This window comes from Daphnia pulicaria, chromosome 3 (assembly GCF_021234035.1).
Source record: "Daphnia pulicaria isolate SC F1-1A chromosome 3, SC_F0-13Bv2, whole genome shotgun sequence".
In the NCBI taxonomy this organism is placed as follows: Eukaryota; Metazoa; Arthropoda; class Branchiopoda; order Diplostraca; family Daphniidae; genus Daphnia; species Daphnia pulicaria.
This window is the reverse complement of record NC_060915.1, coordinates 13,113,623-13,134,344: the sequence shown is the minus strand read 5'-3', so window position 1 is coordinate 13,134,344 and position 20,722 is coordinate 13,113,623. Positions and strand designations below refer to the sequence as shown.

Below are 20,722 nucleotides of genomic sequence, written 5' to 3'. Positions count from 1 at the left end.
GTCAATAACGGTTATTCGATCTCAGGTGTGTCCTTCCACAGCTGTGCCCGTTTCGGACATTGTCCCCCCCCCCCATACTTCCGATGAATAATTAAGGAAGGCCGCCAGGTTGGGTTTAACTCCCCGCCCATTTCTTGAATAAACAATGACGAAAGAAAGAAAAATCAATTTAGTCATGTTATGCATCAGTCAGTCGAGGAAATGTAATGAACGAGTCAGGACCCCTTCAACGTTACACGGAAAGGTTGTGCTTCAAACTGGTTTTACACAGAAATATTTTACGTCTTTTATGGGTCCCCCCTATTTCCTGAGTCGGCTTTCCTCTTCCCCATAAGGCAAGGTAAATGCAATCACCCCTTCCTCATTTTAGTTCTGGCTAATATAATATAATGCAATTGAATTTTATAGATACACTATACTAAAATGAACTATAATTAAAAACAGGAGTATCGCCGTGTGACAATTGACACTTGAAAGGCAGCTTCGTCAACATTGATATTTGATAGTACGTAGGTTTTTATTGACGTATACTTGAGCAGCCATTCGATGCGGACCCAACCCACCGTAGTCGTTTATCAGTTGTTATCCAGATTAGTCACAGTTAAAAATCTGGCTGTCTGCTGATAACGACTGCTCAATTATTTTATTTCTGGCACTACCGTCCGACTTCATTCTGAAAGCCAAAGATCACAAGAAAACATTCGTCGGTGCTGAGGGACGTGCGGGTGCAAAGCCTCGGCCAAACTACGATTTTATTTCATCAGATTTTAAAGAAATCACCATCAAATTTTGGTGGCAATGCGGCTGTGTCAAAGTGCTGCATCTACTTACCATTTTGAAGGCCAATCGCCAGAAGAATGGATCTAAAATTTTCGAATAACCGTTCCCGTATTTGCCGTTCGGTCACACGTCGCCGTTTCTACTATGGAATGTTTTCATTTTCGGTTCTTTTCTTGATAGTTTATAATTACCTCACGTCAGAAATCTTTCTGCACCAGGTAATTATCAAAAGTGTTTTTATATCTTCAATTATTTCTGTAAATTAACGCATTTGAATCACACGCAAGATGGATCCTCGAGTGAACGTTCGTAGAGCTGGAAGATCCAGATGTTGTCTGGCGGGCAACACCAGTGGTTCCGACATGTGCGGACGACCAGATTGCCTATGGCCGTGCCCATATCCTGCTTTGCAGGAATACAAACATTTAAATGTTACTCAGGACAAGGCGTTTTTTCACGAAACTTCCGGCGCCACTTTTCTCAACTTCCGCCAGGCTTGCGTGGTCGAATCGCTGGCCTTTCACAATCCCAACTTGACCGTTCACCTCCTCATGACGGGCCAGCATTTAGATCTAAATTCAGTGACGATGAAAACGCTGAGGCTCAACTACCCCAACGTGCAAATCACCAGCATCAATTTGGGCGACTACATGGTCGCCACTCCGCTGGAGCGTTGGTATTTCTGCACAGAGTGGAACCGCGGATGGTACGCCGTGGCTCATCTTAGCGATGCTCTACGATTTCTAACCCTGTCCAAGTACGGCGGATACTATTTCGATTTAGACGTGATCCAACTCCGACCCGTGACGCCGTACCGCAATTTTGTGGTGGCCGAAGACGGTGACAAACTCGGATCGAGTGTCATTCACGTCGACCATCAACATCCAATCATTCGAACTGCTGTCGAAAAATTTGCAGCTGATTACAAGTACTAAATAATTTAATAAAACCTTTAGTGATCTCATTTTCAATAGAATTCTTGATAATACAGGTGGTATGTTTGGTCTCACAATGGGCCCGATTTGGTAACGCGGATCCTACAAAATTTGTGTCAAGTTTACTACATTAGCTGGATGACTCCGGAGCGATGCCAAGGGTTCCGGATTTTAGCGCCAAAGTCATTTTACCCAGTGCACTATCATCGATGGAGAGATTACTTTTACAAACGTGGCGACAGACCAGTGGATAAGGTGAACTGGGACGAGTCTGTTGTCGGGGCTCACGTTTGGAACAGCATGAGCTCTCATTGGTTAGTCAACAAGAATTCCAATCAGTATTACGCGCAGATGGCGCGTTCTTCTTGTCCTCTCATCTTCGAAGTCGCACCTGAAGAGTTTTAAAAAATAAATGACTTGTAAATTTACTACATCTCTTTGCAAATATACACCTAGTTTTGGACGGAATTTTCAATCGACTTTCTTAAACGTCAAACAGTGACCTGTCCTGTATTTTTCTTCCGGTCGTTTGTCGAGATGACACGATACAATTTTTAGCCAACAGATGGCGCTGTTTAAACTTGAAAAAAGGGCGGGTCTTATTTGTTCAAGTCCTGCCCCTTGCAAACAAACTGTCAACAACAAACAAGTCAAACCAAGTGAAATCAAATAAATTGCTACTTGCCTCAGTAACCAGAATGGTCTTATTGACCATACTAAAAAAATTGAAACAGAAAGAGAAAGAAATGCGTCTACTTATGCTGTCAGTTTTTCCTTCAATCGTTTTCTATTCAAAATAACTCTTAAAAAATTAACCTCTTTCAGAGTTTGATTGCTAACTTGTACAATTTATAACTGTGTTTCAGGGGCCTTGACAATGCTGGCAAAACCACAATATTAAAAAAATTCAATGGAGAAGATGTCCATACGATTTCACCAACTCTCGGATTCAACATCAAGACCCTGGAACACCAAAAGTGCCAATTGACCTTATTCATTATTCTTACTTTTTAGACTACTGTAATTAACAACATGCTTCTATTTTTAAAAGTTACCAGCTCAATATATGGGACGTTGGAGGGCAAAAATCGTTGAGGTCCTACTGGCGAAACTACTTTGAAAGCACAGATGGCCTAGTTTGGGTTGTCGACAGCATTGACAGAAGGAGGATGGAAGATTGCACAAAAGAATTACATTCCTTACTACAAGAAGAGGTAGTTCCTTACTTATTGGTATTTTTAAAAAACATTTTTACATTCCTACCTTTTAAAAGAGATTGGCAGGTGCAACATTGCTTGTTTTTGCCAACAAGCAAGATCTCCCAGGGTCAATGACAGCTGATGAAATCAAAGAGGTATATTGTCCACTGCCATCCATTCACGTCACTACAGTTAAATTAATCACGTTGTAATGTCAATAGGCACTGAATCTCGACAGCATTGAAACTCATCACTGGCGTATCGTCGGCTGCAGCGCCATGAACGGAGACAATTTATTGTCAGGAATCGATTGGCTAGTCGAAGATATCGGAGCCAGGATATTTACATTAGAGTAATGTGTATTCTCTCTCTCTCTCGTTCTCTCTAAAAGTCAGTACGGGCTGGGAGGTTATAAGAAATTGTGGCCGTCTTAATTTTATAATGTACAATCGATGAAAAGAATTAGACAGACCGTGGAAAAAAAAGGCAACAAAACAAAACGGCATTCATTCAATTATTTTAATTAACTATCTAAATGGTCCTGGAATATTAATTTTGCGAAGCCTCGATCCTCCAGCGGTGTGGCGCAAAACGGGCATTTGCCAATGAATCCGTTAGTACCGTGAGGAATAGGAATAGCTCCCCAGTATCTATAATTGTGTTTGATAATAATATAAGAGTCGGATCAATACAAAAAAGGCCGAGTGTGCAAATTAAAAAGCGATTGCATACTTGACTGTTTTCTCGGAAGCCATATGACCGCAGGGATTGAACGCGTACGTGGGTGGTTCGCGATCCACCCAAAAGGCTGGTTCGAGACCCATGCTGAGTTGTGAGACAGGGCCAACTTTAAGGCAGATGGGGCATGTTCGATCTTCTCCTTCTTTCCCCCAGTGATGCTGGCCCTGAACGTGCCCACATTTCAAATAAACGTACGGAGTCTGATCGGGTGGTGGTAAAGTCGACTTTCTCGGCAACACCAGCGTGTTCAAACCGACTGGACACTGCGGTTTGCCTGCATTCAACTCGTCAACCATCTTTTCCAAATGTCTAGCCGTCTGCAATACACAAACCAATGCAAACACATCAAATAAACTGTTAATGATTTATTGAAAAGCAATAGTACCGGTCCTTTGGCAAGGCCTTCGGCACTCCTCCACAGCAGAGTGGCGCCACACAAATCGATTAATGATCCATCCACCAGCAAATTCAATTCATTCTCCACCTAACCAAATTTTAGAAAAAAATCAATGGATGAAAAATTGGATAGTAAAAATAGGAGCAGGTGAAAACGAACCTGTGATTTCTTTTGCGGAGCAGATCTGGAATCTCTTAAATGGTACAAGGCTCCTCCGACTGAGACTTCGACCCATTGTCCAGGCAAAGAGGCCCCACCTTCAAATTCTCCTTTGGGTTGCAGCAGCAAGACTCCATTTGTCGTGAGGCCATCGATGCCTTTGTCCGTCTCCCATTTGGTCGCCTTTTCCTGTCAAACAAAAAGAACGTCAATATTATCCTAAAAACAATTGTGGGGTTTTTAATTGTTATTCCTTACGCCTAGAAAAATGTTGCGAGACGAATCGAATCCAGCAGCGTAGACATAAGCTCTGGCAGGTAGACTGTCTCTTTCGACTAGAAGACGACAAGCGAAGCGACTGATGGTGCTCTGTGCCACTCTGCCAACTGCCATGACTTGACCACCATTGCTTGGGCAGGAAGACGTCCGATTCACCGACGACTTGTTTAAATTCCCCGGCACAGTATCGGCAACCACAAAGTCGATGGGTTCCTCTGAAGATCTGCCAATCTGAATAGTTTAAACAAAATAAAATAAATCCTGGAAAGGAGATAACGGAAGTAGAGGACTACCTGATACATGTCCTTTGTAGGATCGGAAGTGTACTCGACGATGACGGCCTGGTGCCGGGGCAAAGTGTAGAAAATCGTGTGCTGATTCACATCCGTTACAGCCTGGAAGATATATCACATGACATAGAGAAAAAAGAAAAACACACCCTCTCTCTTTCTCTCGAAATGACGCAGTTTGGGATATTTACGGGATGGGTTTGAGGTGTTTGGACGCGGTATTGGTTGGATGGCTGGACTCCGTTGGGTTTCGGCCGCTGCATCACGCCGTATTTGGAACGCTTGCGACCCTTGTCGCCCGAGGGTAAACTGCCATTGTTCCTGCATTAAGAAAATTTCAAAAGGGATTAAAATTCCATCAAATCAAAATGGGGAAAAATAAAGAACATGACAATAAAAAGGTGGCCGAGAATACGACACCATATATTCAAAAATATTTAAGGAGGCAGTATAAAGGCAGCTAGCAGCGCTATACGTATCTGATTGCAACAACTTCCCCCCCACTCATCCTGCCCTGCCTTGTTTCTCTCCCCCTTTCTGATCCCCTCGGCGGGTTGGGAATGTCCAGGCAACACACGGACAGGTCCGGGCATGCCCTGATACGAGTAACGAAGCGCTACCCACACGAGAGTCAACACTGAACTGATTGCCAAGGAATTTTTGAAGAATAATAATAAAAAAAAGCACTATCTGTCAGCTGTGTTTCAACTGTCAAACCAGAGAGTTTGTGCTGGGCGAAACTCACCCAAGAACGATGAGGTATCCATGAATCTTGCCATTGCTTCCCACCTGGCTTCCTCCACTGCTGCTGCCACGACTGCTGTCAACATGAAAAAGACAAGAGAAAAAAATGTGATGAAATGAAATCAGCTGACACATACTCCAACGTTATCAACACATTCAACAACAAAGAGACAAAATCATGAGCAACACATTTAATGAGATGAGAGACACACGAAAAGGGTCAGTGTACACGTAAGGGAACCAAACAAAGGGTCGAAGAGCGTGTTGGAAAAAGAAAAAACCTTGCGGGAGAGCAGTGAAAATACGACCCAAACATTTCACTTTTCTAGTGAAAGGTGTACACAGAGATGAGCAAGTCGCATTGAAAAGATGAATCAAGAAACTCACTCTGATGGCATTGATGAAAACCCTGATGGTCAATTTACACTTGGCAGATGAATAACACAATGTGAATTAAACAACACACAAGACACAAGAGAGTCTGCTGCTTTTTACGCTGCTGCTGCTGCGTGGTTAGACGAGTCCGTACATGAGAGGAGGAGGAGAAGCTTTGGGCTATTCCAATCAGCCGTAGGCCACCTAGCGGTCATTTTATCAACTACTTTGGACTACTGACGGCGCATTCCATTCAAAATTTGTTTTGGACTCAATTTCGTGTGACGACGCAATCGCAGAGTGACGGTTACCAACCAACCAACCTTGGGGATGATGATAGTGAAAACGCCCCAACAACAACTGCGATCTATTCAAATGATCCTCCAATGGCAAAAAAGTTGATTTGGAAAAATGACTTTCTATGAGCATTGTCGCATTTTCATCAGCTAATGGCATACACACAGCAAACGCCCTTTTTTCTCTCTCTGTTGATATTATCGACTCGGTGTGACAAATATTACGACGTTAGGACTCGTACACCGGAAACTGATCCACGAAAAAAAGGGAGGAAACGACTAGACGGCAGGAAACGCCAAAGTGACGCGCGCGATGTTGTAAAATAAAGTAGCGAAATGGCGCAATGCGCCTAGCCATCCTGTGTGTCATGTGCAAGTTCCCAACAAACAAAAAACAAAAAAATCCTTGGAAAATTTCCAACAGAAAAAAGTTGATTTCTTGCATAAATGATTAAAGACAGAAAGGGAAAATTATATAAGGACGGATGAAAAAGACGATCAAAAATAATTGGTCCGTTATAATACGCACACACACAGAGTCACGCACACACGAATTTAATTGACACGCACGAGTTTTTATCAAGGCCGTAAGTCTGCCATCTAACGGCGGCATTAATTTGTTTTAGATTGGTCATTTGGTAGTTGTGCACACAAAATTGTCATCAATTCGTTTTTTTAATTAATTCACTTTTGGTTATTAGACGCCGACGAACGAAATTTTTTACTAACTCGTTGGATTTGGTCGGTTATCATTTGAAAAAAAAAATAAAAAGCATTTTGCTGCTATTGTTGTTGGACGGAAATAATGGCACCGAAAGGCTAATAAAAATCAATACAAATAATACATTGACAACAGAAAAATCTAAGATAAAAATAAATGGGTTTCCTTTGGTTGCCCCTTCACCAACCTGAATCAGATTTAGTACAAATAATCTGGGGTTAAGCAACACGTTTTTTTCCAGAGTTGTTATACATATTTTTCTTCACGATTTCATCGCCTTTTTTCCTTTCGCTTTTCAAACGTAAAGGCGACGGGCGCCGCATTGGCAGCAAAATTTGACGGTGTGGCGTTCCGGATAAGAAGCGCCGCATGAATGACAGAATTTCGGGACCGGTTTCGGCGGTTCCTCTTCCTTGGGTTGTTCCACTGTCGTCACAGCAGTGGCCACTCTGGGTGTCGTTGATAGACGGACGGGCGGCGTCATAGTGGACGGACCAGTAGCAGCGGCAGCAGCAGCCGATTTCTTATTTTGCCAGCTGGTCTCTCGTTCATTGTTGCTCGTCTGGCCCAGCTGACTGATTTCCGATAGGATACTCTTCAAATCGAGTTCCAGCTGCTCCATACTGGCCGTCTCGTCTGCCTGGGCTGTGCTATTATTGGCAGTAGGGGTGGTCGGAGTCGTGACGGCACTATCGCTCGGATGATCTTTCATTAAAGAGTCTCGTTTCGGGCGGTCGTCAAACAGTTCGGCCATCTGGCGCTCGGCAGACAAATACGGGTTGTAATTGTCACTCCCGAACCTGCTGATTAAAAGGGGAAATCATTTAGAGGGAATAAAGATGAAAGGCCTAACATGCAAATATTAACCTTCTGCCTGTTTGTTTTGTATAAGTTAGAGGACGGATTTTGTTAGGGAGAAGACAAGTTCCAATCACCAAACGTTTCCCAAGATTAGGAGTTGATCTTTGTGGTTTTAGTTGAAGAGATAAGATTAGAAAAACAGAGGGTGAGGCTTATGTTAGTAACGTGAAGGGAAATAATTAAATTACTAACCTGCTGGGTTTGATTTTACTGGGCGCTGGATAATTGTAGCAGCTGCCTGTCATGAGTTTAGACTCGACTCCTTCCGGCTCCACCCTTCTTCCTTGACCCAATTGACCGATGGATAGCGTCGACGTCGTGTTGCCACGATTCTTGGCCGGGGCTACTGGACTGGGGCGGCTGAACGCTGACGTAAACAACTGCAAAACGGTCGGACGTTTATTGGTACTGGCTGCAGCTGATGACGAAGAGGCCGGCAGTGAGGCCGGAGCAACGAGGGTCGGTTGTCGCTGAATTGGTTTGTTGGGCGGATGGTTGGACTGGAAAGAACTGGCCATGGACGTGAAAGGATTCTTCATTCGGAGACTAGCCCTCAGCGCTGACGTCCGGTTGTTGTTGAGGGGCGTCAAAGTGACGGCCACCGGCGGTTCGGTGACACGCCGGACGGGTGGCGGCGGTGGCGGTTCGACGACGCGTCGAATGGGCGGCGGAGACGGCGGAGTCACTCGAAGTGAGCGACGGTCGTTGGACTGGCGCAAAAAAGCGCTTCCGCCCGTCCGACCCAACGTGCTGCTATTGTACAAGTTTTTCTTCTGACTGCTACTGCTGCTGTTGTTGTTATTGTTGTTGTTGTTGTAATTGCTGTTGTAGCTGCGACTGAACGTGCTGGTTGGCTGGTATGAATAAGTTGATGAAGCTCGCGAGTCCAACGACGCCCGGCTGCCGCTCAAACTCTGAGCGCAGTCGGGCACGGTGAGCCGGCCATCGACCGACGGGGCTGGGCTGCCCGACGTGCTAAACAAACTCCTGGTCGGTGAGTACTTGGAACGAATGGAACGACGCAGTAGCGGGGCTTGGTACTGGAATTTTAAAAAAGTAAAAATAAAATTAGAAGAAAGGTTTTAAAAACAAACAAGACAAGGCCAGCAGGTAGCATCATTATGCATGTCACGTCCGGCCTCTTGTTGGCAAAGAAAGACCCCACCGACTCACTTTGGTACGCGCTTCCCATCGCTCTTTGGCTTCTGTGTTTGTCGGAGACTTGGGGATCCGTGACTGCTGCTCCCTGCACCACTCCACATGCCTATCGAATGCCTTATCGCCGAAATTCCTGGACACACGAGAAGACGACATTTATTTGTCAATGCCAACCCGGACCAGAATTATCATCGAAAATATAGTATATACCTCTCGCAGCAAGGGCAGCGATTGGAGTCGGCTCCTCTAGCTTGGCGGACCGTTTTAATCAAACTGAGGTGTTTCTCCTTCCATGGAGGGACTTTTTTGTTTGAATCGAGGAGAGACCTTCTGACCAGAAGAGGTGATGACGGGACCTTTGGCTGCTGCTGGGGTGACGACAGACTGACTTTGGGCACATCTGGCAGATCTTCCAGCCTCTGCTTGGCGGAATCAAACACCTTGCGCTTCTTGGTGGCCACCTTCTGGCAGACATTTTTGTGCCGCTCCAGAGATTCGACTTTGAAAGTTCTGAAACATATCGGGCAAGGTAGCAGGATCAGCTGAGCAGGTGGCTCTTCCTCCACTGCATTGACTACGGCAGTCTTGGGCGGGGGAGGAGGAAGAGTGGTGGTCTTGGGTGTTTCCACAGCTGCTTGTTTCGTGAAAAAAGAAGACGCAATGAACATGGTAATTAGATTTGAGAAATCTGAGAAAGTGGAGTAATGAGAGAGAGATTACGTTACCTCTGTTGAATAGTTTGTACATGGCTGCTGTGTGTGTGTGATGAAAAGAGCAGGGACACTTTCACGGCGGTGAGACCTTCACCCAGTGCCCGGGGGAGAGCCGAGACTGGTGATGAGGTTCACCATAAGAACAAGTGGCCCTCAACTTCACACATGTCGACGAAAAATCGACTAAACAGGTGAAATCAGATTGCAATCGTCAGTGAAACGATTGCATCGTCATTATGGAGATTGAATACAGAGATTTACCTGAAAACCGATGAGAAAAACGACACAACACGGCCGAGAAACGTCGAAAACGAAGCAGCCTCGCTCGGTGCAGAGTGGCTGATAAACAAATAGGCAAGTGTATCTGTAGTTAAAAACGGTCGAGCCAGAGGTTGCCCGGGGCAACGTTGTGTGTACACTGTGAAAACAGGTGGACGACGATTGGTTAGAATCTAAATCACGTGACAATCAATCCAAACAAGAATGAACAACGCCTTTTTTAACGCGCACGTTCTCTCGGCGAAAACGTCTGATCAAATTTTATCTCTGCAGCAGGTTGTGTTGAGAGACCCAAAAAAGTCAGGTGATGGCCCACCACCAGCTCAAACTGCTGCTGGGAAATTTCATGGCCGCTCCGTCCTTTTTCCTATTAAAGGGGTCTGCTGAAAAGACGGATATTATGAAACTTCTTTTGAATCATTAAAACGGTTATCTCCTTAATAGCATTTCCACCGACTATAATCTAAAACTATAGAGGACGAGACCCTTTTTATATATTTTGCTTGTCGGGTTTTTTTTCAAGGAAAAATAAAACCAAATAATCAGCTGAATTTAAAATGTTAATTTAAAACTTTAACGGCAAGTATAATAATTCGCCATCTCAAATGAATGCAATCAATATCACATGTAGGCTGCCCTTCCCAAATACCTGCTGAAAGAACAAAGTTGTGATGAATAATTTATAGGTATAACCAATATGCATATAATAACAAGGATTTCAAAACTATGTATGACTTACATATTTGGCATAAATTGTCCAGGCTTCTAAAACTAGTCGGTTGTCCTTCAACCGGCATATTTCATTCTTTGAAATTTTGGTAATAGTAAACATAACCAGTTGCTGTAATCTTTATGTTCCATGACCTGAAATAAGAACGTCAATGAAAACTGAATTTTTCACATTCCTCAAATAAACAACTGCTTTGGGCAAGGATGTCGGATAAAACGGCGACGACACGGTTAGATGGCACGTGGCATTTTGGAGTTATGACAATCTATAGATGCGCATTTGACTTTTTCGATAACCAAATTCCATTACGCAATTGTTTTCTTCTTGAGATGCCGATCAAAGTATAAATTAATGGGCTTCTAGATGGGTCGTGTCAATATAAATTAATTTAGCAATTGATACTGCAGAATTGAAAAATTAAAATTATAAAATGAACAAGGAGAACTTGATTGAACAGGCCATGCAAATAAAGCACTTTATTTCTCTGTAATAAGTTGTTAATTATGTCGATTTGCACTATACGGTGACAATTTAAGATTCAGTGGTCTGTGTGGTAAATTGCAGGCTTTCAATTTAGTTACTGTACTAAATGAAAATATTCATTTGTCCAGGAAAGCAGCAAATATTAAACATTTAAATCACCTATGTAAGACTATTGCAGGGCCTCTTACGTTAGAAGACTAATAGGTGGGGTAAGCGCTACCGATATAAGTTTTGCTGTTGTAAGTGAGAGTATAAGTCTGGTAGGCGTAAGGTGTTGCATTGGCACCGTACAGGGGACACTTGGCGTTGGGCCTGGCCAGGAAACAGACGGTGGCCAACGCCAATTCGATTTCGGGGCTGCCAGATATAGAGATGGAACTGATTGACTTGTAAAGGCCATTCCAACTCATAGGCAGACCAATGACGGAGCTCTGACATATCCAAGAAATAAAACATTAAAACAATAAAAAAGGGTGTGTAGACTAATAAATGTATAGACGTACCACTCCCAGATTAATGTTACGCAAATAGCCCAGGTAGTTGATCTTTCCTGCTTGCTCGTCCCGGTAATATTTGAACCAGCTGTGATAGCCCTGGATGGTCGTGTTGTCTTTTTCGCCGAGGAAAATGTGTTCAAATCCGGATGAACTTTGATACCCGCCTCCGCGGTTGTATTGGCCGAGCCAAATCTGACGCAGGTATTCCTTGAAAACAGCCACACTGGAGTCAGCCAAGCCTGATTTAAGATGAAATTATTATTACACAGGTATTTTATTTATTTGACGGACTAACCTTTAGAGACGAGAAACTGGTGGGCTTGTTGCATTACGCTAGTGCCCAAAATGGCATCGAGGAAGGCATCGTTTTCAGTCTGTTCTTCAGCTGTGATGACCTCAGTCACTTTGCAGTTCTCGTCGTAGTTGTCGAAAAGAGCAAGCAGTTTGCTTACTGTTGGCCCGGAAAATGCACCAGCCGGGACACTCGAAAACAACCTACATCAAAATATTTAGAAAAATCAATAGCCTATATAATCATTAAGGGTCTAATAGGATCGACTGACGGCAATGGGGCTTTGTCGGTGGTGCTTCCAGATGTCGTGGTGGATTGCACGTTCAAAACGATCCCCTGGACAGCGTTGACGTCATCAATGTGAAGCTGTTGGGAAAGAGCCTGAAGCTCGGCATCAGTTACAGTGGCCCTTTCAACTAAATAACAAAATGATAAATCAATCTATAACGACAGAATTGTCTTATTTCTACCTGCATTGGCTTTAACATGGAGGGCGCTGATGAAGCAAACGGCGATCACAGCAACGCAAACGGCCATCACAGCAATGCACTTCATGGCGAACTGGACAGCTTGTGGATCTTTTTGAAACGAACCTTGAGCTTCTACCTTTATTTATGGCAGTTTCGTACAATGACTGCAGCTGGGTGTGTAAGCATTTCCATCGCTCGAATTTCTAAATGTGACACGCAATTGAGAATACATTAGTTGCGGCATCACTTGACCTCACCTGTGCAGTACGAATCTGTGTGTTGTGTACCTATGTATTCATGCGGATGCGGTGTTATTAACAGATGTGCCGTGCAGATGTTGCGGCCATTATTATTTCTATGCGTCAATTCTTTCGTTAATAAATAGAACACGCACGGATGACGACAGATGACGATCGCTGCATTGAATATTTAAAATTTTAAGATCAGTCCAAGATTATGAAATTTTCTTACGATGGAGAAAATCTAATTGAAAATTTAGGGAGACATAATAAACTTACTTTTGATTGAGACTGTTGACAGGGAAACTGCGCATCGACATTTGAGACGAGTTGTCCATGTTGTACAACTCCAATTCCGTACCGAAATACCGTTACTTTGAAAGTTGAATAGATGCATTAATATCGTCCAACAACCAACTGGCTGTATAGCAATTGATTTCCGTTTTTTAGTTCTTGCCCATCGTACTACAAAGCAAGTTAATTGTTAACTACAAAATGCAACATTTTCATCCAATTGCTATCAGACCCCTGGCCCAGCCAGTCCGTGTAGATATATGATCAGCCATATCAATTCTCCTCGGCTAATTGTTGAATCTAAAACAAAAGAGACAAATAAATATACCATGAATTGAATTAATTTAAAATGGCAATTTACCAAATGTGGTTTTGTCTTAGTAAGGACATGGAGTCGATGGAAACAAGTTTGTAGACGACGATTTTGACTTTCTAAAGTCAACTTTTACTTGACGATTGAAAACCATTCACTGCACGACGTGTGATTGATATGCAGGCAGCAAACAGGAATTTGGAAACTCGTATTTCGTCGTTGAATGTCGTCGTTTCTTTGTTCGTCAGGATCGATACTGTTTTTTTAATTTAGAATTTGTCACAAATCACAATAAGGAATAGTTCTCTTATATCTACATTTTATGTACTACAAGCTTCACAATAATGTAATGAAAAGATCAGGAAATAGGCAGTTTTACTGGTTATCGTAAAGACATCTTGAGGCACAACAAACTGGGCAGAATTCCTAATGCCTTTTCGTACAACTAAAACCTCCAACAATTTCATTTTAAGTCAGATTTATGTGAATTTGCGATTCAGCCAGGCAGCAGCAGCAGCCATGCATGAGCCAGGGTGATGACAAAGTTTGTTGTGTTGCCAACTTCTTGGGTGCCAATTACACTGCATAATATACAATAATATATACTGGTAACAATAATAACATGGTAATATACTGTTTCAGCTAGCTGTTTGCAAGCACAATAGCTAGCCAACTGAAGCCTAAACATTTCCAAAGATTCACACAACATCCATCTTAATCAAATGAGTTAAAAGATCAAGCTTTAACTTACAAACTCACAAGTATTATATGAGATTCGGAAAATTAATAATGAGATGTTAATCGAGGTTTTATTATGTTTACGTTTTCTCGTTGTCGGTGTTCCACGAGGACAATCTTTATTCCACACACTGACGTTGACACTGAGGGTTAAATAATTGCACGATTATTTCGCGGTCTTCACGTTCAGTCGGATTGAGATGTTGCAATTTTCGAATCAAAATTTACACATGTGATATTAAACCATTTGCCAATATTTTAATTGATAAATATTCGAAAAAATATTTGACATTCGATTAACATAATTTGCAACCTGAAATGAATTAAATTTTAATTATGGCGCCACTCAAACTAGGAAAAATGGAGTTGCCAGTCGACTGTTGGCCACCAAAGGTTACTTATAGGGTACCAAAGTTTTCTAAAAAATTAACTGAATTTCAGAGATCAAAACATGAATTCAACAACCATGTCTTTCACCACCAACATGATTATTTCTCTCGTCTCTGTCGCTTTTATTGCGGGTCTCTTGGCCAGTTGGTGCGTTCGCACTCTACGCAACTTGAGAAAATCTCCATGCAAATCGGAGCTGAAACTGCGAGGATTACCAGTACTACAACCGACTCGCAAGCTGGAAGATCGACATAATGTCAGTCTAATGGAATCAGAATTTGAACAGATGACTGCGTTACCTCTGAGAGATTTATTCAAGGGACGCAAGTGGGATGAAATGGCACCTCTTTGCGTCTCTTATTTTAAAATCGAATTAATCGACGACTACCTGAGCAAGTTGAAGAATACGCCAGAGTCAATCGAGAAGGTGGCTAGTGACATCATCGAGGTCCTGATGTTTAACCACCAATCCCGTCGATCGGAAGTGGAACAAGAATTTGTCGATATCATTTTCAGCAGAGCTTTAGAAAACGGAAGCATTTCTCACCTTTACGCCAAACTGTTGAAGCGACTGAGGAGCGGCAACCAGAAAGGCTGGACACAAAACATCGCCCGTCTCTTGTTCCAACTCGCCGTCGAGGAATTCAACCGGCCGCTTCCCAGTGACGACGAAATAAATGGCGATTCGAAACTCAAGAAATTGAACAACCTCAAACTGATGGCCGCCATTTTCAAGAGAGAAATTCCAGGAGTGCCGGACGGTTGGATCACAGATTGTGCCGATGCGCTGGTCCATCGTCTCGGGACCGGAGTCAACACTGAACAATCGATTGAAGAACTCATCTGCTTCCTGACGACGCTTTTCATCGCTGAACCCGGAGAAAATTGTGATCCAATCACCCCGTCCTCACGACAGAGACAATTGCTGGCCTGCGTCAGCATGGTTCATCTGGAAGGAGCGGCACACAAAGAGCCTCAACAACAACCGGCCGTGGAAATACAGAAATCGGATGCAACGACACAAACGTTCAAACCTGACGGCAACGAGAGCAACACGGAGTCTGATGAAACGAAATTCAAAGACCCGCAGTCAGCAGGGACCCCCACAGAGTCGGGCAGCACCGTTTCATCTGACACTACGGTAACTAGCACGGGACTTGGTGATGAAATCCGGATGGCACTTGTCGGACAAGCGGATTATGGCAGCTTGGTGTTGTATCAGAAGATTAAAGACGATCTGGAGGGCTAGTGGAAAGGATAAACACCGGAGCTGAACAACATATTGAAATGTCAAAATTTCTTATTCGTCTTAAATTAAATGGAATACGTTTGATATCAATAAATAAAAACAAAAATTTCAAAACAAAATTTTCGTCTTTTCTTTTATTATTACTTTTAGGAACACACAAAAGAGATTGTTCAATCGATTCATTTATAAACACACATCTCACATAACCGTTTATTTCAATCGACTGAACAACCTTCTTATAACTTTATTATCAGACGCTAAACGTTAGAGGTACAATAATAATACTCACAAGTTTTATATGAGGTTTGAGATGAGGTTTTATTACACTTTTGGTCGTCCGTGTTCCACGAAGAATCCTGCCACACTGACAGGAGGACGGATAGCGGGATAGATCTACTACTAGAGAACCTAGCGGCGTTACAAACAAAAGATCCTACTTGGAAAACTTGGCCCACGTCCGATTATTTGAAATTACTTTTAAAAATTGATTCAACACGGTGGTATGTAATCTTATTTTTAGCTTTATTTATTACTTTTGAAATTGTTCTGTAAATCTCTCCTGTCCACTTACATTTACATTTTATATCCGCGACACACTTTTCAAATCCGACTCGAATTAGAAAGAAAATCCATTAAAAACAGAAATGCAACGAATGCGGATTTTGTCTGAAGATCTTATAAAATTGGCGCGGCCGATATAATAATCGATATTCAAGCTTATCGTTCACACCAACTTTAGTTTGTTTTTTCACCGCTGAAACTCAACGTCGCATTAGTCGATAAGCTCCAGTCGCCATTACAGTCTACATTTCTCGCACGTCGATATTGAAAAACTACAATCATGAATGCTGTTCAGGTAAATAGCTGATTTAGTGTGTTAAATTAAACCTACTCGTTACTTAAGTTTGTTGTTTTCCTTATTTCAGCGTCTTGCAACTGTTTCGCGCCTGGCTGGTACTCGCCAAATGAGTTCGGCAAAAATGACACCAGAACTGGCCAAAATCAGAGCCAAACAAGAATTCTTTCAGGTATTTTATTGACAAATGCTGTTGTTTTAGATACAAAGAACTCAAGCCCTATGAAAGTAACAGTTCTTAGCAAAATTTAGAATTTGAAACTACTTTTGGGTACTCCAGATCTTGTTTCAGTGCAGTTAAATTTAACAGAGGATTTCAACAAGCAATTTATGTTAGTAAAACAATTTATTTTATTTTAGATGGCTGATGGAAACATGGTCCATGAAAAGACCTCAGCTGACCGTGTGGGGTTTTATTTGAGCTCTGCGCTGATTACTGTTGGTATGGGAATGACACTGAAGTTCTACTACGACTTTGCTTTCCCCAAGAAAGCCTAAACATAACATCATGAAAGTTTGTGTTGATTAGACTGTATATAGGCAAAGTTTGCTGAAAAATAAAAAAAAAGACTGTGAGCAGTTTGTGCAGCTGTAATCTGACTAGATAGATACAAAACAGTAAAACACACCCAAGTATCAGATAATTCAATCTTACACATTCTGAATCGAAACAGGGATTTCAGTAGAGTTATCAGGTAGCAATCCTTCAGTTTCAGAGTGGTGAGTCAATTCAAGATCTGGTACTTCAACATCTGCTGCGGGTGGTGTAGCTTGTTCCTCAAGAATATCTACTGGATGTTTTCTCAAAGTAAATGAAAAGTCTGGTTCTTCTGGTGGGTATTTGTTTTTGAGAATAAAGAGGCAAGGTTTGGTTTTGATTCGAATAGGCGGGAAATGGTTGTAGCTAGAACGGATGTGAGAGAATCCTTCGATATGGGCTACGATATCATGCGTGTCCGAGTAGGGTCGTAAATTGTAGGCGTGTTTACTTTTCGCTTCTGCAATCAAATAATTAAACATCCTCAATTCCGGACTTCCGGCTTTGAGATTCTCCGTCTTGTCGTACCTTTTTGAAATTTAAAACATTAGCAACTATCAAATAACAGTAATTGGCTTCAAATATAAAATTATTTACATCCAATTATCGTGAAGTTGTCCGAAACGAGAAATGCCTGTTTGGGCAGCCAGCACATCAATGTGGACAGTCACGTTGGATTCGTAGCTTTCCATTTTGTGAAGTAGGGAAAGGGCTTCTCCGCCAGGATAATTAGCACGCGAGACCATCAAAAGGAAACTAGTCAACACCAAGTTGGCCACCAAATGACCGATAGCCACTAGTGCCAGTAACGTTCGCCATTTGCCCTTCGTCCGGTTCTCCCACCTACAATTTAGACAATTAGTTTGGTAATAGTTAAAATATGGATTGGCTCTTACAATCGGCTGCAGGCGGCCGCAGCTGCGACGTTGAGCAGCGGTAGAGCATAGACGATGAATCGCAGCTCCTTGTGAGGCAGGAACGAATAGGCTAGGACAAAGAACAGCGGTGGTAGCGTCAAAGGCAAAACTCTTCGTTCCAAAAACATGCCCACAGGTACCAGGGCCAGCGACGTGCCCATAGCTCGCGGGATGGCCGAGTAGAAGTACCAAAGAAACGGAGAAGTCTAGTTACGAGTTCAAGTTAAGGTTGATATACCATTTAAACAATATTTTGATTAGATAATATTTTTCTTGATTTCAAAAAGGATACACCCCAATCGCCGCTCTTGTTCAAAACGACATTGAACCACAGAACTTCTCCTTCAGGCCACAAAAGTCGTTGCCAATAGAAAGAGTCAACCAAAACAGTTAGACTCAGCCAGATGAGTCCAGAAGGCACGGCAAAAATCACAGTTCTAGTGGAAAGAATTTCAATCTATTAGTTGTTCATTAATTAAACAATAAAATCGTGTTACATACTTGACTAAAGACAGACGCCGGGTCAATAATTCACCCAGCAATATCAAGCCAAGAAGGATGGCCAATTCGCCGCGGAAGATGAGAATAGCAGCCGCTGAACAAGCGATAAACTTCCCGTGCTGCTGGCCAAGCCAGTAGTAATAAGCAAGCAGCACTGCAAATGGTAAAAGCCACTGGTAAAAGAGTGTTCAATAGTTCTCCTCAAGTAAAACAAAACTTTACCAAGAGGGAGAGCCATAGTGTTAGGAAGGGGCCGGCTGAGGTAGAAAAGAAAGTGGAACTGGGAAACGGTAATAAAAACAAACCAGTTAGATGTTCCCTGGCCCAACATTTCTTGGATCCTCTTTCTCAATTTAATGAGTGGCCATAGAACAATAGCCCCCAAAGCACATCTCACTAAGAAATTGATTGGGTTACGAGATGATTAAAACCAAAAAGGATTCAAAGGGTATTACCTAAATACAAGGAAGCATCTTTGGGAATTTCCAAGGCACGGAACAAGGCCACAAATGGAGCAGACACAAACGAAACAGCTATTGGGCCAAGGAAAGTGCGTGGGACCACTCCAGGAAATTCCAAGTGGTCATACTAGTGAAATACCAAAAGTTATTACATTTCTGAAGCTGAAATGAAAGTAAAATTTACCTCTTGAATGTCTGTCCGATGGTAAAGTATGTCATGTATAGCTTGAAGATTGAAACTCTCTTCAACTTTGGTGAATGGACATAGGAATATGTGGACTAGAGAGCAAAGAATCAGAAGCCAATCCATTTTTTCACTTCGCGTCCTGCAGAACCATTCAAAATATTCGCAGTTCTTTAGTCGAGGTGTATAAATAGAGCATCCTCATGCTAGCCTCATTTTTTGGAAGGACAAATGTTATTGGAATTAATGATGTTATATAACACAAAAGTTAAAGGTTATTGTTCACACAGTTACAAACAAAATAATCTTTGAAAATCACCGTTTAAATGTATTACCATTAACGCCATTAACTTTGATAACAGATTAATTCGTCTGCACAATGAATCGCGGTTGCCATAGAAATATATGCAAATCCAACGTCACCAGACCATAGATAAAGAAGACGAGTGTGCCAAACTGAATTACTTTTGTTGATTTTGTTTTAATTTAATTTGATTTTCCAATTTATCTTTTATTTCTTTCCTTCTTTTTCAAATTAAAAGTTCCTCCCAGATACTCAAAAAGATGAAAAAATGAATTTCAACCCCCTCCGGCCCCTCTCAGCTCTCAATGTGTGACGCAATTTCAAAACGACACTTGACACACCCAAATGAATTCGTTTCATTATATTTCCTTTTCATTTGCTTCCACCTATTTTTAATAATATGCCAAATGACCATTCTCTCGAGATGTTATATCACTTTTTTTAATCCCGACTATAATACTTTTTTAATAAAATAAAAAGTTTTAAAATGGTTTTTATTTTTGTACATTTTATTTATTTGTGTTACCGTTATTATATATGTCATATGACACGTACGCCAAAACCGGCCAAAACGTTTCAAATAGAAAAAAAGAGAGCGGTGAAAAATGAAGAAGGTATTTATAGTATCCCGTGATCACATTTGAAATCAGTATTGAAAAAGATATGTCCTTGAACTCCTATTAAGCCAACTCTTTAGTTCATTTTGGAGAGCCAAAGAGTTGGCCAAAAAGAGCGGTAAAAATCAGTAGGCTATCGTTTGTTTTCTCTCAATACAGCGTTTAACTATTCTCTGAATTGGGCCTTAAAATGTGAAGAAGGAGGTCTTGAACTGGTGAACGAGTTTCAGATTTCAGCTGATTCCCAACATCGATGGTGAAACAAGAACCTAAAGAAAACCCACGTTCCTACTCTAAACAGCAGCAACAACAATAGTCACTCCAATTTCGTCCAAAGGTGCTGGGTCTGTTACTAGATGAGGAGGTCTAGTTATCGTATTGCAGTTGATTCACGCCATGCGTGTGTGGGTAATATTGACTTGTCAAACGGGCCAACGATTCAGAGTAGTCGGTGGTGTGGGCGCGTCAAGTCGCAGCAAGTGCGGAAATAATTTTCCGCAGTTGATGCCATTTGAGTTTGATTGCCACATCACCGGTGCTCTCAACAGGGTAGGCTGGTTGAATTTAAATATAAATTCATTTAAAAAAAACTAAAAAACTTTTGGTTGTTGTCGGCGAGTCAAGTCGCAGCAAAGTGTGGAATAATTTTCCACAGTTGCTGCAATTTGAGTTTATTGCCATACCACGCCACAAGTTTGGGGTTGATCTTTTAACTGTATCTG

General features: G+C 42.1%; 6 protein-coding genes across 12 annotated transcripts; 2 read left to right on the top strand and 4 right to left on the bottom strand.

The window, feature by feature from the left end:
- Positions 1–97: 97 nt before the first annotated feature.
- On the top strand, positions 98–2,120 carry LOC124329475 (lactosylceramide 4-alpha-galactosyltransferase-like). The gene is made up of 4 exons (XM_046788534.1): positions 98–340; positions 445–998; positions 1,068–1,708; positions 1,772–2,120. Exons 2-4 carry the CDS (start codon positions 858–860, stop codon positions 2,118–2,120), a joined length of 1,131 nt encoding a protein of 376 aa, XP_046644490.1. The 5' UTR covers positions 98–340; positions 445–857.
- A 202-nt stretch (positions 2,121–2,322) lies between these two features.
- On the top strand, positions 2,323–3,414 carry LOC124328580 (ADP-ribosylation factor-like protein 2). The gene is made up of 5 exons (XM_046787433.1): positions 2,323–2,478; positions 2,582–2,692; positions 2,767–2,929; positions 2,989–3,069; positions 3,136–3,414. Exons 1-5 carry the CDS (start codon positions 2,414–2,416, stop codon positions 3,268–3,270), a joined length of 555 nt encoding a protein of 184 aa, XP_046643389.1. The 5' UTR covers positions 2,323–2,413; the 3' UTR covers positions 3,271–3,414.
- On the bottom strand, positions 3,256–6,441 carry LOC124328526 (protein pellino-like). Of its 2 annotated transcripts, none has more exons than XM_046787343.1 (9): positions 5,912–6,441; positions 5,526–5,600; positions 4,972–5,101; positions 4,784–4,885; positions 4,470–4,721; positions 4,212–4,400; positions 4,041–4,139; positions 3,647–3,972; positions 3,256–3,564 (listed from the first exon to the last, which is right to left on the bottom strand). In XM_046787343.1, the coding sequence occupies exons 1-9, from the start codon at positions 5,920–5,922 to the stop codon at positions 3,438–3,440; spliced, it is 1,311 nt and encodes a 436-aa protein (XP_046643299.1). In that variant the 5' UTR covers positions 5,923–6,441; the 3' UTR covers positions 3,256–3,437. The 2 variants fall into 2 exon arrangements, with proteins under 2 accessions (XP_046643299.1, XP_046643300.1); XM_046787344.1 differs by having other exon boundaries at positions 5,526–5,597.
- Positions 6,442–6,609: 168 nt separating this feature from the next.
- Positions 6,610–10,538, bottom strand: LOC124328501 (endochitinase A-like). Of its 3 annotated transcripts, XM_046787292.1 has the most exons (7): positions 9,910–10,538; positions 9,661–9,831; positions 9,146–9,566; positions 8,951–9,068; positions 7,970–8,817; positions 7,784–7,879; positions 6,610–7,716 (listed from the first exon to the last, which is right to left on the bottom strand). In XM_046787292.1, the coding sequence occupies exons 2-7, from the start codon at positions 9,680–9,682 to the stop codon at positions 7,212–7,214; spliced, it is 2,010 nt and encodes a 669-aa protein (XP_046643248.1). In that variant the 5' UTR covers positions 9,683–9,831; positions 9,910–10,538; the 3' UTR covers positions 6,610–7,211. The 3 variants fall into 3 exon arrangements, with proteins under 3 accessions (XP_046643248.1, XP_046643250.1, XP_046643249.1); XM_046787294.1 differs by lacking the exon at positions 7,784–7,879 and having other exon boundaries at positions 9,910–10,431; XM_046787293.1 differs by lacking the exon at positions 7,784–7,879 and having other exon boundaries at positions 6,610–7,719; positions 9,910–10,430.
- Positions 10,539–11,106: 568 nt separating this feature from the next.
- Positions 11,107–13,826, bottom strand: LOC124328556 (endoribonuclease CG2145-like). Of its 3 annotated transcripts, none has more exons than XM_046787398.1 (10): positions 13,625–13,826; positions 13,294–13,501; positions 12,918–13,232; positions 12,687–12,815; positions 12,400–12,602; positions 12,201–12,345; positions 11,933–12,132; positions 11,644–11,876; positions 11,300–11,571; positions 11,107–11,242 (listed from the first exon to the last, which is right to left on the bottom strand). In XM_046787398.1, exons 5-9 carry the CDS (start codon positions 12,482–12,484, stop codon positions 11,338–11,340), a joined length of 897 nt encoding a protein of 298 aa, XP_046643354.1. In that variant the 5' UTR covers positions 12,485–12,602; positions 12,687–12,815; positions 12,918–13,232; positions 13,294–13,501; positions 13,625–13,826; the 3' UTR covers positions 11,107–11,242; positions 11,300–11,337. The 3 variants fall into 3 exon arrangements, with proteins under 3 accessions (XP_046643354.1, XP_046643355.1, XP_046643353.1); XM_046787399.1 differs by having other exon boundaries at positions 11,107–11,237; XM_046787397.1 differs by having other exon boundaries at positions 11,107–11,571; positions 13,625–13,820.
- A 3,227-nt stretch (positions 13,827–17,053) lies between these two features.
- LOC124328514 (probable Dol-P-Man:Man(7)GlcNAc(2)-PP-Dol alpha-1,6-mannosyltransferase) lies at positions 17,054–19,489 on the bottom strand. 2 transcript variants are annotated; one of them, XM_046787316.1, is made up of 9 exons: positions 19,415–19,489; positions 19,080–19,221; positions 18,890–19,022; positions 18,657–18,830; positions 18,435–18,588; positions 18,226–18,370; positions 17,913–18,139; positions 17,614–17,859; positions 17,054–17,544 (listed from the first exon to the last, which is right to left on the bottom strand). In XM_046787316.1, the coding sequence occupies exons 2-9, from the start codon at positions 19,203–19,205 to the stop codon at positions 17,130–17,132; spliced, it is 1,620 nt and encodes a 539-aa protein (XP_046643272.1). In that variant the 5' UTR covers positions 19,206–19,221; positions 19,415–19,489; the 3' UTR covers positions 17,054–17,129. The 2 variants fall into 2 exon arrangements, with proteins under 2 accessions (XP_046643272.1, XP_046643273.1); XM_046787317.1 differs by having other exon boundaries at positions 19,399–19,420.
- Between the last annotated feature and the right edge of the window lie 1,233 nt (positions 19,490–20,722).

Excerpts from the sequence above, each read along its gene's own strand:
- LOC124329475 (XM_046788534.1), top strand. The coding sequence starts at position 858 with ATGGATCTAAAATTTTCGAATAACCGTTCCCGTATTTGCCGTTCGGTC. Across the intron at positions 999-1,067 it reads CAGAAATCTTTCTGCACCAG|ATGGATCCTCGAGTGAACGT; the intron begins GTAATTATCAAA and ends ATCACACGCAAG. Across the intron at positions 1,709-1,771 it reads AAATTTGCAGCTGATTACAA|GTGGTATGTTTGGTCTCACA; the intron begins GTACTAAATAAT and ends TTGATAATACAG.
- LOC124328580 (XM_046787433.1), top strand. The coding sequence starts at position 2,414 with ATGGTCTTATTGACCATACTAAAAAAATTGAAACAGAAAGAGAAAGAA. Across the intron at positions 2,479-2,581 it reads GAAATGCGTCTACTTATGCT|GGGCCTTGACAATGCTGGCA; the intron begins GTCAGTTTTTCC and ends ACTGTGTTTCAG. Across the intron at positions 2,930-2,988 it reads ATTCCTTACTACAAGAAGAG|AGATTGGCAGGTGCAACATT; the intron begins GTAGTTCCTTAC and ends ACCTTTTAAAAG.
- LOC124328526 (XM_046787343.1), bottom strand. Across the intron at positions 5,102-5,525 it reads GGATACCTCATCGTTCTTGG|GAACAATGGCAGTTTACCCT; the intron begins GTGAGTTTCGCC and ends TTCTTAATGCAG. Across the intron at positions 4,140-4,211 it reads CTCCGCAAAAGAAATCACAG|GTGGAGAATGAATTGAATTT; the intron begins GTTCGTTTTCAC and ends AAATTTGGTTAG.
- LOC124328501 (XM_046787292.1), bottom strand. The coding sequence starts at position 9,682 with ATGTACAAACTATTCAACAGAG. Across the intron at positions 7,880-7,969 it reads AGTAAAATCAAACCCAGCAG|ATCAACTCCTAATCTTGGGA; the intron begins GTTAGTAATTTA and ends AAAACCACAAAG. Across the intron at positions 7,717-7,783 it reads ACAAAACAAACAGGCAGAAG|GTTCGGGAGTGACAATTACA; the intron begins GTTAATATTTGC and ends TTTAATCAGCAG.
- LOC124328556 (XM_046787398.1), bottom strand. The coding sequence starts at position 12,484 with ATGAAGTGCATTGCTGTGATGGCCGTTTGCGTTGCTGTGATCGCCGTT. Across the intron at positions 12,133-12,200 it reads ACCGACAAAGCCCCATTGCC|GTTGTTTTCGAGTGTCCCGG; the intron begins GTCAGTCGATCC and ends ATTTTGATGTAG. Across the intron at positions 11,572-11,643 it reads GTAACATTAATCTGGGAGTG|AGCTCCGTCATTGGTCTGCC; the intron begins GTACGTCTATAC and ends TGGATATGTCAG.
- LOC124328514 (XM_046787316.1), bottom strand. The coding sequence starts at position 19,205 with ATGGATTGGCTTCTGATTCTTTGCTCTCTAGTCCACATATTCCTATGT. Across the intron at positions 17,860-17,912 it reads GCGGCCGCCTGCAGCCGATT|GTGGGAGAACCGGACGAAGG; the intron begins GTAAGAGCCAAT and ends TCTAAATTGTAG. Across the intron at positions 17,545-17,613 it reads CAACTTCACGATAATTGGAT|GTACGACAAGACGGAGAATC; the intron begins GTAAATAATTTT and ends AATTTCAAAAAG.